Source organism: Phascolarctos cinereus, unplaced genomic scaffold (genome assembly GCF_003287225.1).
Source record: "Phascolarctos cinereus isolate Bilbo 61053 unplaced genomic scaffold, phaCin_HiC Scaffold_1;HRSCAF=81, whole genome shotgun sequence".
In the NCBI taxonomy this organism is placed as follows: Eukaryota; Metazoa; Chordata; class Mammalia; order Diprotodontia; family Phascolarctidae; genus Phascolarctos; species Phascolarctos cinereus.
This window is the reverse complement of record NW_027555514.1, coordinates 122,868,202-122,884,653: the sequence shown is the minus strand read 5'-3', so window position 1 is coordinate 122,884,653 and position 16,452 is coordinate 122,868,202. Positions and strand designations below refer to the sequence as shown.

General features: G+C 37.7%; 1 protein-coding gene across 11 annotated transcripts in view; it reads right to left on the bottom strand.

Moving 5' to 3' along the window:
* Positions 1–16,452, bottom strand: part of CADPS2 (calcium dependent secretion activator 2) — a 708,547-nt gene that overhangs the window by 72,362 nt on the left and 619,733 nt on the right. For 5 of the 11 annotated variants that reach the window (XM_078154013.1, XM_078153999.1, XM_078154004.1 and 2 more), the window contains 6 exons: positions 15,644–15,785; positions 15,412–15,531; positions 11,097–11,252; positions 10,322–10,469; positions 9,513–9,527; positions 2,344–2,418 (listed from right to left, as the gene is read on the bottom strand). In XM_078154013.1, the coding sequence (XP_078010139.1) occupies positions 2,344–2,418; positions 9,513–9,527; positions 10,322–10,469; positions 11,097–11,252; positions 15,412–15,531; positions 15,644–15,785 (656 nt within the window). The remainder of the gene's footprint in view (positions 1–2,343; positions 2,419–9,512; positions 9,528–10,321; positions 10,470–11,096; positions 11,253–15,411; positions 15,532–15,643; positions 15,786–16,452) is intronic. The other 6 variants (XM_020966379.2, XM_078154015.1, XM_078154009.1 and 3 more) reach the window with 3 other exon arrangements.

The window sequence follows — 16,452 nt, the reverse complement described above, 5'->3', positions numbered from 1 at the left end:
TCATTGGAGATCTTCAGATAGAGGCTGGACATCACTTCTTGGAGATGGTGTGGAAAGGATTTCTGTTGAGGTATGGGTTGGAGAAGATGATCACTGAAATCCCTTCTAATATTGATCGGTTATTCTGGACTCTACTTTTAGAATCAAGTTCTTAGGGAATAGTATGCTAGCCTGTGCTATCATATGTACCACAGGTTGTGGAATGAAGCATTCCTGACCGATGAATCTGTAGGAAAAATCTACAGCCCCATAATCCCTCCTTTGGTTCAGAGGTGCTTCTTGATCAGCCAAGCATAAGACAGAAAATAGCAAGTGAAACCCCCTACTTAGCCACAACTAAATAAAGCAAAACCCCTTTTGCCTAAAACCTTCTATTAAAACTTTTTGTTTGTTTTGGTGTAGATCTGTGACTTCTTCAGTACAGAGGACTCTTGGAGAAGAGATTTCCTCTATCAATGCGGACGGATGACTCATCTAGAGAATTGTTTAAGTGCACTGAGATGTTAAGTAACTGGTCCTGGTTAATTACAACCAGTGTGTGTCAGGACTTGAATCCAGGTTATGCTGGTTTGAAGGCCAGCTCTCTCTATCTATTATGCTATCCTCCCTCTGTTTCAGCTTTGAAAATGCCGCTCCCCCACTCCCCATTAGCATGCCTTCTCCCTTCTTGAGTTGCCTTGGGGCATCTAAGGTATATTTTGAGGTTTAGCTACATCTATGGCTTAAAAGACATTGCACCAAAGGTATATATGCCTGGAAAAGGAGAACCAGTAAGGAAATCAATGTGAAGAGCAGCAGGCTTCCAGACCAAGGGTTGCATTGGTGTTCACTACATGCATACGTACATGTGTGTATGTAGATGCATATATACAATACATATCTGCATGCGTGTATACACATATATACATGTACATACATATACACAGATTTGTATACACACACACACACACACACGCTAGTGCTGGGCAGCAACTTTATGGAAGATTTAAAGAAACAAAGAGAAGAACTGCACAGAATTAGAAGGTACAAATGAGTCACCATCTTTATTGGGGGAGGGACTACTCATGGCAAGACAGTCTCAAATTCATAGATATATTTAAATAAACAACTCTTAATAGGAACCTTCCATGTGGAACATTTTCCCTAGAACTGTTACCAAAAGTGTTAAAACTCATTTCTCCCTCTGCCCCGGTCTCTTTTTTGTTGTGATTTATTCCTCTACGACCACCACACATACCCCACCTCCAGGTAAAGTGGCGTGTGTATATGCAATGGTGATGGCAGGCAGCAGAAGAATAGGTGGACATGGTCAAACTTTTCCTTTCCCTTTCACCTAAAGCCCTGATCTCAAGAGGTTAGATGTAAACAAGGTAGGAACATTTGTATCTGCCTTTTCCTAAGCTTATGTCCTAGGGGTGGGGGGTGGAGAAGAAGGGTGGTTGTGAATCATGCAAATAAGTATGATGCAAAACAATACACAAGTACAGGAGAAAGGTAGAAACACTGTCCCATGTAGAGTTTGAAATAAGTGAAAGACGCATTATTGAAGAAATGTGTCTGCTTTTATGTAAATGCAGGACCTAGGAGAGCGTGGATACTTATTAGGTACTAATAAGGACAAGTATCCTGCTACAGTCTATGAGGACCAACTCTTTGCAAAATTATGGAGTGAATTATGTCTCTAAAGTAATTTCCCTATTTTTCTATGTTCATTTCCCCCACCTTCCCCCAATAGAGTCTCTCTTCTTGAAGTGCCCAGTACATGGACTGTTCTGTCCTTCCTTCCCCTTTCCTAGTCCTAAGGGGATCTGATGTTGTTTATTTAGATCTTAGCATAAATTGAATTCCCTGTGTTTATAGATTTTTGTTTTCAAGACTTTATCTCTAATTGTAAAATGAAATTGTTTTATTCCCTACTAAAGGAATTTCAAACCTTTGCAGGCAGGTAAGAGTACATTTTAGAGGCAGAAAGCAGGCATTTTACTGATGTAGGTGGCTGTCCATTTTGCCAATCTAAATGACAACCTTTTAGCTCATATGAACTGAGCACCTAACATTTCCCCCCTACCATATGGACTAAAACTCAAGGCTGATTGAAAAGAGGATAGTAAAAGACCATGAACTTCTGGCAGCTTTGCTAGAAGGCAAAGCAATTTCCCAAAAAGCTACACCAGAACAAAGCAGTAACTTGTTAGGAACCTCATGTCAAAAGCTTTAGATGAAAGTGGTTGTTCAATCAGATTTTTTGAAAAAAGGAAATACAGACATTTCTAATAATTCCACATCTGGAATCAATACTTTATTCAACAACAACAATGATAAAGGGAATAAATATTTCTTTACCTTTGAAACCAGAAGTGAAATGATGTCTTTTACAGTGTCTTCAATCAAATCATCTATTTTGGAATGATACTGTTGCTGGGTGTTAAAAGACAAAGATGCATTAGTGTGGATATGAACACAAAACTTTTGTCATAAGTCATAAACACTTTAATAGCTGCTAGCCCTGACAGATCAGATGTACTCAAATGGATCGTTTTGACCCTCAGAATAACAAAACCTTGAAAACGATCTACCCAATCAACACTTTTTTTACATTCTGTGTTGAAAATTTTCCCATGCATGCTGTCGAGTTAAGCAGCTAATGGGGTTATTATTTAGATGAATTGAGTTCTTATTCTCATTCAGGCGAAGGAATGTGAAGGATACTTTTTTTGTCTCCTCCTCTATAATTACGGTGGTCGTGTATTTTTCTAAAGGGTTGGTTTAGCTGGCGAAGCAAAAAGACTAGAAAAAGATTTAATTAATACAGCATTTCATGTCTGACAACTCTCATTCATAAGTTATTTTAAATGTGCTCTAGAAACAAAATGAGCTCCCAATTGTTCATTCTAAAAGGACCTTTTTGTCAGCATGGGGAGCAGCAGTTTATACAATTCTTACAATATGCTCAAGCAAGGGCAAAATTAAAATTTCATCAACAAAGGTGAATGGATGGTAACAAATTAATAGGCCATAATAGGTATTATGAAACAGCATTCCCTCTCCACAGTCGCAGTCCTGCTTCCTCGTGAAAAAGACGCCTTTAAATAAATACAAAAAAAAAAGATATATTTAAAATAAACCTGAAAGACTCTCCAGCCCCTCTTTTCTCTAGAGAATACTACAGAGTTCTATTCTTAAATTAGCAGAAGCTAGGGCTTATCCTGCCCTGTGAAGGCGCATCAATTTAGACAATAATTCTTCCTTTAGAAACATTTATCTGACAGTGCATTGTCCCCGATAGCCACTTCACATAAAATGTGACTTGTAAAGACTAACCCTATCTTGATAGTTCAAGGCTTCTTGGAACAGCAAACATAATGCATAGAGGGAAAGTACTGAGGTCAGTATAAACATTAGACCAGCTTAGCAGCTGCCAAGTGAAGAGTTTGCTAAGATGTAAGTTTTTGAAAGCTGTCTTTTAAAACTCCTTCTGAAAACATGTCTCAAAGTTTCCACACAGAGCAAAATACTGACTTAGATCTGCTTTGGGGTGCCAAGGAAATGATTTTTTCTTCTCACTGGTACATGAAAATCATATCTAGTCAGCTTCTACCTGCATGGAACCCAACAGAGGAAAGAGTAAATTTGTATTTGTGTATGTATATGCTTATGTGAATAGCAATTTTTCCCTAGATGTGTGATTTTACCTTTATTTTTGGTGGGAGAGTGGGCAAAAGGATGACAGATATATAATATATATATATATATATGATACATACGTATGTACATTATTAAAAGATCTCTTTACATATGTGGGTATATATACATACATATATATGTATATGTATGTACTCGTGAAGGTAAATATTTTACTCAGTAAAACATGAAAAGTTGGTTGAACTCGATGATTACTGGATCCGTGGCTCCCCAAAATGGCAAAAGGATTTGAAACATGGAAAGCAGCTTGCTGTCGCTGAGGTACAGGCGCACGTCCTGCTTTTTACAATAGCTCACAGTATATAAAAAGGGAGGGGGGCTTAGGGGGAAGCGAGAAAGAAAAGGAGTCTTGAAAAAGCCAGCTGGCAGTTAAGGTCCTGATATAGCCTAAATTACCCACAACTTTCTGAGCCAGGCAAGCTCTCACAAGAATATGTCTCCTAGGCCCCCAGCAACTGAACTATTCAGAGACAAGGCTGGTTTGCCAAGGAAGCCATTCCCCACCCCTCCCCAAATTGCTAGGAAAAAAAAAATCATTCTTCTTTCCCCCTCTGGGCCTGCCCCCTTTCCCCCCAAGCTGAAAGTTGTAAAGCTGACTGGGTGGTGGATGAGTTTATGTAAATACACTCTGCTGCCCATCTCATGTTTTGCCACTCTCTTTTCATAAACCCTCCTCCTCTCAGATTTGGCGTCTCTTCGAGCAAGAGGGAACTAATCCAGTCTCTGACTGCAGCTATTCTTCAGCATGGATTAGGGAAGGGATTCAGAATACGGATTCAAGGTTTATTTCATTTCTTATGAGCCTACATATTTTTATTTTCTGTGGCAACCCAAGGAGGGCTTTAAAGAAAGATAGTCTTGGAAATAATCCAATGGGTTGGGCCCCAACCAAACCCTCAAACCTTGTCAGCTATTGGGATTTGGCCCAATACAAAGCTTATTGACTTATCCTCATTTGCCTTGACTTTCAATTTGTTTAATTTTATTGGGCTATTAGTGGCCCCAAAAGGTGTTCACATATCAGTAAGGGAATGTTGTCCAACAGTTCCTGGGCTATCTTTCTGGGTTAAGCTTTTGGGTCAAATCAGACCCTATGTTTCCTGAAAGCGAATATGATATGAGTCATTGTAGATTCTAATTAATCCCTCGTTTTGATTCAAAAAGATGAAACCCATCATGGACCATTGGAGTGATGGCTATCTTCAAAAAAAAATCACAGCAGGATTTAGCCTCAATAGAGAGTTCTAGGTTAACTGCTGTTATATTAAATAACTGGTAACCCAAAGCACTGGATAATGGAAAATTTACTGGTGTCAGATTTTAGGCCATTTCAATCAGTCAGTCAATAGGCATTTATTAATGTGCTCATGTGCCAAGTTCTGTGCCAGGGTCTGGGGACACAAAGACAAAGAATGAAGCAATCCCTGTCATCATGGAACTTATATTCTATCATATGTTTTTCTATTAATAGTAAGATATATTATTATATGATTAGTATTTCTCCAAAATTTTTTCAGGCCCGGACCTATGATTCCTTTGAGATACAGAATTCCTGAACTCTTCTAATACAGATCAGCACCTGATCTCTAACTTGTATAGTTTTCTGGGACACAAAAAGGTTTTAATTTGTCCAGGATCATATAGCCAATATCAGAAGTGGATCTTAAACATAAGTATTCCCGACCCTAAGTTCAGATCTCTATCCACTACACCATGATGCCTCACCCAAATTTATTTTTTAAATTATATTTGGCTTGGGATAGTATTAATATAATTTGATAATAACATAACTCCCTATATACACTTTGGCTGGTTAATGGATGGAAATGGCTCAGGAACACTGTGAGTAGTGTTCAGAAGGTGGTCAAGGGTTTATGATTTAATTTTGCACAAAATCCCCTAAGTGAATAATTCAGAGCCAACAAAACAGGATCACAGATTTACAATTCAAAGGGACCTCAGAGTTCATTGGATCCAACCCCCTCATTTAAGTGATTTGCCCAAGGTCACACGGGAAGTGAGCATCAGAGGTAGTAGCTGACCCCAGTTCCTCAGATTCCAGAGTCAGTCTTTCCATGATAACACATTACCACACTAGTCAACACTAGAGAAAATTTTGTTTATGAGAGTTGGATAATATTATGAATACTTTTATTGGAGCCCCTAGCAGAGGCTTATAGCCAAAGAGGAATAATTTTTATTTTGACTTATATGTTATACATTAAAAAGGTTTGTTTTGGCCATACCAAAAATCCTATGAAAATCTTCTCAAGAGTTTCTTGTTGAACTGGCATCACCATATCCGAGGCCTTTCATAGGTGTGGGTACCAGCCCCAACTTGAGGCCCTTTCCTCTTTATACAAGAAGAGAAAACGATTTTTGATTCCTGCTGTAGGGGTAAGCGGCTCTCACATAGTCAAGGGTAAAGGCAGCACCCTACAGGACTTTTACTGCTTTTCTGGGTCTCACTGGGTATAAGAACAAGGAATTTAGGTAGCAGCCATTTGTCTAAAATTCCTGCCTTATTCAGCACCAATTTACCTTCCTGTTCTCATGAAAACACATAAGAAATGAGGACTAGCCAGTTTCTTGTTCACTTTAGTGGTCTTAAAAGAGTTTTGCCACAACTTCTGGGATGAATTTTAAAGCTGCTGGACTGTTACTTGTGGGGACAGAAATCTTCTCTTCTGAGAACAAGCAGCACAAGGAAAGATAGGCCCCCATGTTGCCCCATTAATGTGCTTTCATCCTCACCCGATGGGATTGTCAGATGAAGTGGCTTTGAGGGCAGATGAATGCCTATGGCCCATTGAATGCTCTGCTTTTCTGCTGTGATGGCTAACGAGGTTTTTAAATACGGTGCTGGTTTTGTGATCTCAACATCTGTCCCGGAGGGCCAACGCTGGGATTGCTGACTCATTTCACACAACTATCACATGGTAATCACATTCAGCCACTAATCAGTCTATTAAACACTCTTCTGAGTGGTTACAGAACATGCTTGCATCATCACATGTCATGTAAGAAAACAGAATAATAATTTACAAGCACAGAAGGATTTGCACTAATAGGGATGAGAAAGTTGGAATGCAATCACAACATGACAATTCTTGGCAGGCTTCTGAGGAAGTTTTCTTGACAGCAACCAAGGACTCTGTCCTTACAATCTGGGGAATAATATGTGGTCCGTTAGCTTTTAACTACAACATAGTTCATTGAGTTTCACACTTGGCTACTGGTAAAATTTTTACTAAAGCATATGCATAAACAGCTGTACTCACTATACCTTGTATTTAAATATTTAGAAACAACATTATAGGTTAATTTCTAAAGCCTGGGGTCCATAAGCTGGACTTCTAACTAAGTCACACTTAGTAAGTTGCTGGACATCCTATATGTAGAGCTGATACTACTTCCCAAAGCAGTTACTGGGCATGCAGAATGAAGAAGGAAGATTTTTTTGGGCTTTGGGTTTGAATTCATGGGGGAACAATACTATGGGTGAACTTCTTCATCCCGTAGTTCATACGTACCATTTTGTAGCATGGTTATGAGGCCTTAAAATGTACCTTGAATACTGTATAAATTATGTGTCAGTTATAGAGAAATTAATTTTCTTATAATTTTAACATGGCGAGTCTTTAAAACCATGCCTTTTAGAAAGTAAAGAATTTATTTTTAAGTGGAACAATTCTTTGATATTTATGAGGATTTTAGCTGAAGCCAGAAGTTGTTTGCTATAGTTATAGGATATTAAAGAAAGAGACTTGTGTTGATCTAGTCTCTCTTCCCTCCCATCATTTTATGGATAAGGAAACAGAGGCACAGAGAGATGAAATTCCTAGACCAAGATCATATGGATAGTTAGTGGCAGAGGTAGGTCTAGATTAGAACCTGGGCCGCTTGACTCCAAGTCCAGTATTCTTTCCACAGAAGAAGATTTCAGAACAGCAGCAACAAATTACATTAGATATTAAAAAGCAACAAATAAACAGAACCCATAATGATGGAAAGAGGCAATGGCTTTATAAATGAGATGAATAAAGGGATTTAATATACGATTCTTGGGCAATCAGAAGCATCTGTATATTGAAAAACTTAGATAAGTAGGCAAGAGATACTGGTATCCTGGTCAGTTCTCAGCCTAAGGGACAGAAAGCTGAATAGAAAGAAGTACCATATACAGACATATCATTTCTCCAGTATTGCAAGTGCTAGCCAGAGGACAAACTTTAGTTGTGACATGTTACATTATTTTGCCTAAAAAATGCCCTGGAATCTCACTATAAAACTTATTTGTTATAGAACCCAATTTGGCATAAGGCAAGGTCTCTCAAATCCCACCAAAAAGTGGTTTCACTTATAAAGTGGTTCTAAAAGAAAGACTCAGAAAAAGAGACTTCAGCATATGTTGTTTTAGCTGTAAAATATCCACATAGAAAGACATAAATAGGGCAGCTAGGTGGTACTGTGGATAGAGCACTGTGCTTCGAATCAGGAAGACTCATGTTCATGAGTTCAAATCTGGCCTCAGACACTTAGTAGCTGCATGACCTTGAGCAAATTATTTAATCCCGTTTGCCTCGGTTCCTTATCTGCAAAATGGGCTGGAGAAGGAAATGGCAAACTATCCTAGTGTCTTTGCTAAGAAAACCCAGTGGAGTCACAAAGAGTCAGACATGACTGAACACCAACAAAAAGTCATAAATAGGCTGGATGTGAATAAGTGACAGTTTGTGATTCACTGTGGGAGGTCCTACTATTTTGACCCGCCACACAGTACCCTCTTCTTTTTTCCCTACCTCACAAGATGATAAAGCCAAAAGACAGCATTGATCAGCAAGTGGCATCGATGGTGGAGGCTAATGCTACAATGAAACTGAGAAATAACCCCTGATAGTCTTAGGGACCCTAAGTAAGGTCTTGGACTCCCTTCTATAAATAACCTATACATAAAATAATCTCCACCTCTGTTATACAGCATATCAAAAATCTGTGGGCAGCGAGCTGGTGCAGTGGCTAGAGTACTAGGCTTAAAATCAGGAAGACATCTTCGTAAGTTCAAATCTAGCTTCAGACACTTACTAGCTGTGTGGCTCTCCGCAAGTCACTCGACCCTGTTTGCCTCAGGTCCTCCTCTGTAAAATGAGCTGAAGAAGGAAATGGCAAACCACTCCCATATCTTTGCCAAGAAACCTCCAAATGAGGTCATGAAGAGTCAGACATGATTGAAAAAGCAACAACAAACAAAAATCTGCCTCATCTGGGGCCTTTGGGATATTGGATTAGAAATTCTATGAAATGAAATTAAAGCCTTGGAAAACACAAACTATTTCCCTTTTGATTTTTAATTAAATTACATAATCTAGAAAGCACAAACTTTCGCTTGAGCATTATTTTTAAAAACTTTATACTTCATAAATCTAATTCCATCCAAGCTATGCATATAAGCTAAGCTAATTCTACTCAACTAGTACTAGATGAAGACTATAATATCATAGTTGTCTGAGTGACTTTACCTTTTTTTTTAATAGAGCAAATGATAAATTATGTGTTCTAAAGCCTCTAAGGAAATCTATGACATTGTCTAATGTGGAAGTATTTACTTAGGTTTCAATTTTTTTTTTTGGGGGGGGCTCTATTGACATATGGACATTAGCAGTTAACTTAAAAATACCTAAAAACCTGAGAACAGATTCAATTGACTTATTTAATTAATACATATGTCTACTTGCATACATAATTTAATAAAGAAACATTGCTAAAACATGAAAACAAAAAAGCAGGTTTCTGAAATAAAAGGGACTTACCCACTGACTACCAAGCTGGAACATGCCATGGAAAATAAAAAGACCAAGGAGAACATATAAGGGAAGAATAAGGAAATGGTGAAAGAATAATTAAAATTAAAAAAAAGTAAAATAATATCAAATTCAACAGATGAGCTCAGAAAAATGTTCACAATCACCCACTCAACATGTTCAACAAAAACCAATCACAGAGGACACTACAATAAAGGTGCTTTGCAAAGTTTAGGTGTTTCATTTTCATATACAAAGCTACACTCAATCTACTCATCAAATCAAAGCCCATGACATTTTTTTTGTAAAGAAAGGAAAATTATAGTTAATTTTTCCAACTAGTTTCCACTTCTTTATATGAAGTTGTCCCTTAAAAATGGACCCTTTCATGCCAAAAAGATATTCCATAGAGTTGTTTTATTTATTTATTTATTTTGGTGTGGCTGCTTTGCTTTTATTTAATTCAAAATTTGCATAAGCTTAATTTGTATAGACAAAACAGGCCCTTTAATAACCCTCTAATTTGTTTGTAAAAAGTAGAGTTTGTAGAAGGGGAAAACCCAAGTTGTAAAAGGGCCTACCTGGAATTCAAGGGCTACTTTAAAAAAGTGTGACTTATACTTTCAGATAACAAAAAAGAAAATGACATGAACAAAGTAAAAAGGGGTCATGTAATTATCTAGTGAAAGAAAAGATTAAATACATGGTGCTGGAAAACTTGTTTTTAATCCAATAAAGTGAACACCTTCTGTAAATAGCATGATTGTACTGCCAGTTCACCCAACATTCTACATTTCTATATGCACGATTTCACTCACCTCTTGTCCTCCATCCAGGGCACAGAGTTTGGTGCTTTGCTTTTTGGCATCGACTAAGACATTAAACATTGTGCATACTGATGCTGGAATACGTAGGTCGGTTGTTTTACTGGCCTTTTGCAGCTTGAGTTCAAATGCAATTCTTGTTCTATTTATTAAAACATGGACCCAGAGTAAGACAACCTGTCATACTTCCCAAATGATTTGTACACATAAAAGCAACATTGAACATGCTCACTGAAAACTTGCAAATAAGGAACCAGCAGAATGAACATACTTGAGCAGATGGTATGGGAAGTAGAATGCTCTACTTGGTGGATGGCCAGTAGTAATGCCAGGAGCATAATCAGTGGGGAGGGCTAGCTTGCAATGCTATCTGATGATGATACAGTCCAATATGCTAAAGGTGCACATGGAGGTAGCACATAAGAAATAAGGGAGCTAACAGCCCCTTTCCATATGTCTCTGGAGGGAGTACACCGAGAAAGCAAAGCACTGAATTCCCAGAGAGATACAGAGAAGAGCAGCAGGAATGATTAATATGGTGCAGGTGCTGCCGATGAGAGATGTTCCAAACATGAAAAAGGCATCAGGTCAATGCTGTACATTTCATTGACTCCATGCATCCCCAGAGCTGAGGAACCCCCAAGGTTAGCGCATGTTTATTCCATCTCAAGGAGGCGCACATGTGCCTATGCCTTCCTTTTTTTTTAATAGGTTCTGATCATGAGAGATAGAACTTCAGATACCGAAGAAAGAAAAAAGGAACATCTACCTTCTGACGCAGGCCTCGATCATATCGCTGGCCATGAGTTTAAGTCTTTGCTCTAAGTGGTGAGCAAATTCTTGTTCTGGCCAGTGCAGATCAAAGACAAACATTTGCAGTGCATCTAGTTTCCAAAAGAGGTCTTCTGAAGTGGCTGATCCATTGCTGGAAAAAAGGAAAAATAAAGTACATCATAACATTGCCATAGGTAGCATCTGTTCTATTAAATTACTGCTGATCCTCCCTTTCCCAAAGCTTTTCTTGCCCTTTCTCTCATTGTAGGGTGGGTGAACAAGAGAAGACCATGAACTAAAACATTAAGAAAGCTAAATAAAGGAGGAAAGTGAAACGGACAAGAAAGCTTTACTATGAAGAAACTAATACTCATATACAGGAATGAATAATTTCAACATTCTTTACCAAATTCCATTACTTTGAGCGTCAAATAAATATATTTTGTTCCAGATAATTCAAAAATATAAACTACAACTCTGCTCTTGGTACCTGAACAGGTCTGTCTGTGCATCTATATACTGGCAAGCATGTGACTAATGGTGATTTCAAATTCTCAGTTTTGGGTGTTGAAACATGCATAAACAATTAAAGATGCAAAAACTTCCAGGCTTGGAAATCTGGATTGTTTTCACCTACTTCAAAATCATGTGCCAATAAACCTAATCCTCTCCTTGTTTCTTTTCAGATGAGGGAATCATCCAGTTAGAAATAAAAGTGTGATCTGACACCCAAATGACACTCACTTTGCTCTGGAACTAGAGGGGAAAAAAAGGTGTGTTTCTAAACCCCACATCTAAATATGGAACTACGATTTGCTTTGTGTTAACTACCATTGTAAATGACTCTAGGGGACAGTTTTCACACCATGTGTGAAGGTTATTTGTACACTAGTACGTATAATATTTGAGTAGGAGTATCTTGCTATTATTTTTCTTCATGTACTTAAATGACTTTACAAGTAGTTATTCTACAAAATGGTGTTTTTGAAGATTAAAAAAATTAATTCTCTTGAAAACACTGAACCATAAAATCAGAGCAAAAGCACAAAATATCTAAATAATGGCTCATATGTCAACATGATTTCAATAATTAAAATAATTTCATTATTTCAATAATATTATCCAAAGAAAACTATTTACAATGGGAAGAGCACCAGTTTGCTATAAAGCTATGCCTGAAAACATATAAAATAAGAAGCTGCAAATCATAAAAATATACAGATAGTATTTAGGAAATGTCTTAATTAGCTAACTAGAAAGGAAGAAGAAACCTTCCCATTTTGGCTCATTAAAATCTGGTTTCTTCCCAACAGACAGTCTCAGCTCTATCACTTATTCAGTGTGCTTTTCTTACCCAGCTCTGCCAATAATTCACAGTTCTCTGTATGTCTAGCCAAGGTATCCTTTGAGTTAACTTCTCAGGGGACCAATCATAGCAAAACACTGAATACTGAACATAGCATCTTCCTCTCTTAATATCTCCCAAACCTTAATATTCAATGCCCCAAATGTGCCATTAAACAAAAGGACCAACAAAATAGCCAACACTGCAATAATATTCCTGTGAAAACCAAAAGCTAACACAAGTGCATATTGACTTTTTCTCTGTGCTAAATAAAAAAGGAAGCAGGAACGTACCAAAGAAAATCACCCTGAACATTTTCAGTAAGGAACTTACTTGATGACTGTAGTATTTCAAATGGATTATATCTAAATAGTAGGAAAGACCATGTACTTTCATTTCTGTATGAGTTTTTTTTTCCTTTGAGGACTTGCAAATTAACGCAGTTATTTAAAACTTTTCCATACTTTCATTCCAAAATGCCAGTGGATCTGGGATCTTGCTGATGTAGGCATTTCTTTCACTGATGCTGATCCAAATGCATTTGTGCTTGCCCAATTCCCACAAAAAATCAATAGTACAACATATACTAAATCTAATGAAAATTGACCTTTTGATAAGCACAAACAATTAAAATATGGGTCCATAATTTTTGATATCTTTTTTCTTTTTTGGTGATCTAGTAAGACCTTATCCACAGAACATGGGTAATTACGGAAGCAGTAGAGTAAATAAGTGCTTTGCTTAAAGAGAAAAATGTGTTCTTCTAAGAGCCAACAATTTATTTAGAATTTATTCGCCCCCAAAAGATCTAAACTATAATGTCACGATGGCACTATGAACATTTACAAAACACCACTACGAACAATGGATCCCTTGGTGGGTACCTGAAAAATGCCAACAGGAAAGGCTACCCTTGGCAACCAGCTTTAGAACAAAAAGGGTGAAATGCAAGGAACTGTATAAACAAAGAGAAGAGGATAAAGAGCTCCTCCTAATGCATGGCCTTTGTCTCCACATGTTAGTAGAAATAAACTTATCCTTTAAAATAGTCACACAGTTCAGAGAGTTATTCGTCTGCCTTTAATTGCATCCATTTGACTAAGCTGCCTTAAAACTAGTCACCTGAACCGAACCCTAGTCAGATGTGATTACTCTGACGTTGCTTCCCCCCCCATCCCCATCAAGATCTGTACTCTTTTAGTACCTCATATGAATGAAAATGAAAAACACTTGATTTCTAGTTAGTTTTCTATACCAAAATTTCCTTTTAAAAAACAAATTTTAGAAGAAAAAAACATTATGAGTAGCTCTGGGAACTTTGCCAAACTATCTAATGGTGATAACCTTGACAGAGAAAGAAAATAGTGGCCAACTCTTTGAAGCATGTTCTTTATCTGTTCAGGGAAGTACAATTTTAGCAATTAAAAACAGCTACAATACACCATCCACACTGATGTCTTGAAACGTAGACTCTTAAGAAAATGAACTCCAAAGGATAGATGACAAGGAACTCAGAAGGTCATCCATCATAGCTCAAGTTTTGGGCAATGACTGACAAAGACTCAAGCTCTCAGAGGAGTGCTTGCAGGAGGGGTGAGGAGCTAAATTGCTAGACTCTCACACCAAGGGGGAAGAAGGGTGAAAAAAGGAAAGGAGTAAAGAAGGATTACTCCTCCCATTGGCAAATACCAGAAGTCTAGAGAAATGTCATTCAATACACTTTCTAGGTAATTCCTTGCAAATACACAGACACTGACACACAAGGGAACCATGAACACTGAAAGAGCCCAAAGCTTTTTGTCTGTAAGAAAAAAGTTCATGTGTAACATAATAAAACCTTAATAATTCCTGTGGGCATAAGGATGATGTTTAACTTGCAAGAATACTGTCAAAATATTTTTTTCAAATTATCTTTTTCACAGTTGTTTAGACACTAGCTCATGGAAGTGTTGTAAATATGTCTTCATCTAAAAGGCTTATCTCAATAAGCTTCACTGCTGCTTTGCACAGAGTGGGGGATAGTGGAAAGATGCCCAGGCTTTCAAAAAAAAAAGCAGGAGATTGGGCAGATTTCTGATGTCATTCCACTAAAAGATCTTGGGCAATTATTTAATCACCTTGTATTTCAGTTTCCCCATCTTTAAAATGGGGATAATAATCCTTGTCCTACCTATAGCACATGTAGTATTGCTGAATTTGTTGGTCTGTTGTGGGGATATAGAGAAATAATATAACATAAAAATGATTTGCAACATCCCAAGTCCTATCAAATTATGAGACAGTATTAGATTTGGCACTGGATAGAGGCATATCTATATCATCTTGGTTATATGGGGGAGTGTTCATCAAGTTATAGAGGGTTTTTTATCATAAGGACAATTTAAAAATAATAAAGAATACTAATGGACAGCATATTGGAAAGACAAAAGAATGATTACACAAATTGGGCTAATGACAACCTCTTTCCTGATAGTATCCCTTTAACTCTTGAACTTCAACAAAAATACAAAAAAAAGTCTGTTATCACTGAAAATGTTATTAGATCAATTTCCTGCATGTATTAGAGAAGTCATTTAGTGATTTAAGAGTAAGGTAAGCCCAAGGACCTAGAGAGAAACAGCTTATCTTGCTTATTAGCTAAATAGGAAGGATTGTATTTATACCATTTAGTTCATAGTCTGCAACCTGGGTCTTAAATGACCTTTGTTCCATCGATGTAAAGGAGGATATTAACTATATCACATTGCTGTGACTTTATGTTTTAAATTGCTAATCACTGATGTTCTATGCTTAGCTCAACAGCTGTAACACACACACACACACACACACACACAAACACACACACAGTGTAGTGTCTTTCTACCAATGATTGCAAATGCCATGCACATCAAAATACTCCTGCACACAACATGGCAAGGTCATGCACTAGCTAACACACCACTGAGAGAAAAGTGAGAATACACACGTGGACTCATATAAAGAAGCCATCCAGGATGGTGTAGAAAAGCTAGGTATCTGCGGAAGATTAAGAGGCAGACTTGGAACTTTTGGAAGACCTACATTGGGAAGACTGTTGGCGATGTTCCTGTGAAGAAACAAACAACGTGGGAAGGGAATGCCATAAGAAATAGCTCAAGGTGACCCTCACAAGGTCAGGTGTAAGACTGCAGAGGTGCCATTCATACTAGGATACCTACTTGACAGGCTGCCACGTTTCTTGCTCAAAACCCCTGTGAATGGATTGGGCGATGGAAGATTCCATGAGATCCACGTAGCGGACGACCAACGGAACAAAGATGTCTTGCAAGTGTTTGTGAAATTTTCCATTACACAACAGTGCTGTAATATACAAACAGAAACAGTGTTCATCAGTGTGGATGACGTCAGTCTTTTTTATTATATAGCAGTTTATTTATTAATTTTTAGCTTTCAACGTTTACTTCCATAAAATTTTGAATTTTAGATTTTCTCCTCCTCTTTTTCCTCCCCCCTCTCCAAGACAGCATGAAATCTGATATAGGCTCTACTTATATGTTCATATTAAGCATATCTTCACAATAGTCATGATGTAAAGAAGAATTAGAACCAATGGGAGGAACCACAAGAAAGAAGAATCAAAACAAAACAACAGAAAGAAAAGGAGAGCAAATAGTATGCTTCCATCTGCATTCAGATTCCATAGTTCTTTCTCTGGATGTGGATAGCTTGTTCCATCATGAGTCTTCTGGAGTTGTCTTAGATCCTGGCATTTCTGAGAAGAGCTAAATCTATCAAAGTCAGTCATTGCACAGTGTGGCTGTTACTGTGTACAATGTTCTCCTGGTTCTGCTTATTTCACTCAGCATCAGTTCACATAAGTCTTTCCATGTTTTTCTGAAGTCTGCCTGCTCATCATTTCTTACAGCACCATAGTATTCCATTACATTTATATACCACAGCTTGTTCAGCCATTCTCCAATTGATGGGCATCCCCTCAATTTCCAATTCTTGGCCACCACAAAAAGAG